Source organism: Cariama cristata, unplaced genomic scaffold (genome assembly GCF_000690535.1).
Source record: "Cariama cristata isolate BGI_N322 unplaced genomic scaffold, ASM69053v1 scaffold18082, whole genome shotgun sequence".
Lineage (NCBI taxonomy): Eukaryota > Metazoa > Chordata > Aves > Cariamiformes > Cariamidae > Cariama > Cariama cristata.
The window spans coordinates 635-3324 of NW_009605687.1; the positions used below are offsets into that span (position 1 = coordinate 635).

At 59.6% G+C, this 2690-nt stretch overlaps 1 protein-coding gene across 1 annotated transcript; it reads right to left on the bottom strand.

The window, feature by feature from the left end:
- Nucleotides 1-622: 622 nt before the first annotated feature.
- LOC104158429 (tubulin alpha-5 chain) lies at nt 623-2468 on the bottom strand. Its single transcript, XM_009696080.1, has 3 exons — nt 2251-2468; nt 1964-2112; nt 623-1780 (listed from the first exon to the last, which is right to left on the bottom strand). Exons 1-3 carry the CDS (start codon nt 2429-2431, stop codon nt 809-811), a joined length of 1302 nt encoding a protein of 433 aa, XP_009694382.1. The 5' UTR covers nt 2432-2468; the 3' UTR covers nt 623-808.
- Between the last annotated feature and the right edge of the window lie 222 nt (nt 2469-2690).

Genomic DNA, 2690 nt, shown 5'->3' on the forward strand with positions numbered 1-2690 from the left:
TCAGTCTGAGCCCAGCACTCTGGTCACGGGCATGGGGAACCGTGCCAGCATCCCTGCGCAGTGGGACGAGCGCCTGGCTGTGCTCCAGAAATCGGTGCAGTCCGGGGCTGGCTCACACTTTCCCCTCCAGCTGACGCGGGTGCATGCTGGGAGGAGGAGGGCAGGGGAGGACAGCCCCTGTGGGTCACTATATCTGGAGCATTAGTGGTAAGCAGGGAAAATTAATCTCTGGACCCAGTGTCCTGGATAATGGGTAACAGAAATCTCCAGTTTGCAGCTGAAGTCAGGAGCTGATGTTCGGACTTTTCACCGCCAGGCAGGGCAGGGAGAGGGCTCAACATGGGGACAATGCAGAAGACAAGCTGGGGCAGGCAGAGGGGGGCCATGTGCCCCAGGGAGATGGTGGAGCGCTGGCACAGCCAGGCAGGGAGCGAGCAGAGGTGCTCCCAGACAGAGGACCCCATGCCTGAGCTAGGTGCTTATCCCATCACATCATCAACACTCCTCCGGGTCCCTTTGATGGACATGCTTGGGCACTTCCCCAGAGCACATCATGTGTCCTGGCCATATCCCCCTGGTATGGGGCTCTTACCGATATGGGCAGCAAGTCGGAGCTGGAGCAGAGCGCGGGGAGGAAGCATAGCAGCACCAGCAGCAGAGCTGAAGCACTCACCACACACCTGACCTGGCAAGAAACCAATACAGCTGGGGGGTCAGTGGGAGACACAGAGGCTCTGAAATGGTTTATTGCAAAGGGTTTCTGCAGGTAACACAGGGAGGAAGACGGTCCTTTTTGGCAGGGGCTTCTCTACTCCTCACCCTCCTCTTCATCCTCGTAGGAGTCCAGGCCCACCTCCTCGTAATCCTTCTCCAGAGCGGCCATGTCTTCCCGCGCCTCAGAGAATTCCCCTTCCTCCATGCCCTCGCCCACGTACCAGTGCACGAAGGCTCGCTTGGCGTACATCAGGTCGAACTTGTGGTCCAGGCGAGCCCAGGCCTCGGCAATGGCCGTGGTGTTGCTCAGCATGCAGACAGCGCGCTGCACCTTGGCCAGGTCCCCCCCCGGCACCACCGTGGGCGGCTGGTAGTTGATGCCCACCTTGAAGCCCGTGGGGCACCAGTCCACAAACTGGATGCTGCGCTTGGTCTTGATGGTGGCGATGGCGGCGTTGACGTCCTTGGGCACCACGTCCCCGCGGTACAGCAGGCAGCAGGCCATGTACTTGCCATGGCGAGGGTCGCACTTCACCATCTGGTTGGCCGGCTCAAAGCAGGAGTTGGTGATCTCGGCCACCGACAGCTGCTCGTGATAAGCTCTCTCAGCCGAAACCACTGGAGCATAGGTGGCCAAGGGGAAGTGGATGCGAGGGTAGGGAACCAGGTTGGTCTGGAACTCGGTCAGGTCAACATTCAGGGCCCCATCAAACCGCAGCGATGCTGTGATGGACGAGACAACCTGGCTGATGAGTCTGTTCAAGTTGGTGTAGGTTGGGCGCTCAATGTCCAGGTTCCTGCGGCAGATGTCATAGATGGCTTCGTTGTCCACCATGAAAGCGCAGTCTGAGTGCTCCAATGTGCTGTGCGTAGTGAGGATGGAGTTGTAGGGCTCCACCACGGCAGTGGAGACTTGTGGTGCAGGGTAGATGGAGAACTCCAGCTTGGACTTCTTGCCGTAGTCAACGGAGAGTCGCTCCATCAACAGGGAGGTGAACCCGGAGCCAGTTCCCCCTCCGAAACTACGAAACACAAGGAATCCCTGGAGGCCTGTGCACTGGTCAGCCTGCAGAGAGAGCCAAGTAAGATTCCTCCATGCACTGAGTTTTCCAGAGGGAAGTCTCAAAATTTTGCTTGGGTAGCTGCAGATCCCTCCCATGGGACTGCAGGGCTCGCCCCACGCTCCCAGCCCCAGCAGGATGCTGGAGCCCAGCCCAGGAGGACACATCCATCCTCCGCGGGCACCTACCAGCTTCCGGATCCTGTCCAGCACTTGGTCGATGATCTCTTTGCCGATGGTGTAGTGCCCACGGGCATAGTTGTTGGCAGCATCCTCCTTGCCGGTGATCATCTGTTCAGGGTGGAAGAGCTGGCGGTAGACTCCTCCTCGAACCTCATCTAGGAGAGGTTGGCACAATGTCAGAGATTTTATAATTGGCCCTGGGGAAAGGTGGCAGGAGCCACCCTAGAGTATCCTGCAGTGGGTTGTTCTCAGAGACAGTGACCACCGTCGCTGCCCAACTGAGGTGCACTCACCGATCACGGTGGGCTCCAGGTCCACAAAGATGGCCCGTGGCACGTGCTTCCCAGCCCCGGTCTCACAGAAGAAGGTGGTGAAGGAGTCGTCCCCTCCGCCGATGGTTTTGTCGCTGGGCATCTGCCCGTCGGGCTGGATGCCGTGCTCCAGGCAGTACAGCTCCCAGCAGGTGTTGCCCATCTGGACGCCGTCCTGGGCGACGTGGACGGAGATGCACTCGCGCTGGGGAGTGGGAGGCATGGTCAGATCCCACCCGGGACCACAAGTGCCATTGCTGTAAGTGGTGCACAACCCAGGCAGGGCAGCCCAGGCCCTTGTCAGCTTGTGCAAGCCACACTGCTCTGTAGCCTGGCTGCCTTGTGTCCATCCCAGTCGCCTGCCCTTTCCCAAATCTGGTGCATCACATCACTGCACTGCCCACCTCAGGGACCCCAGGAGA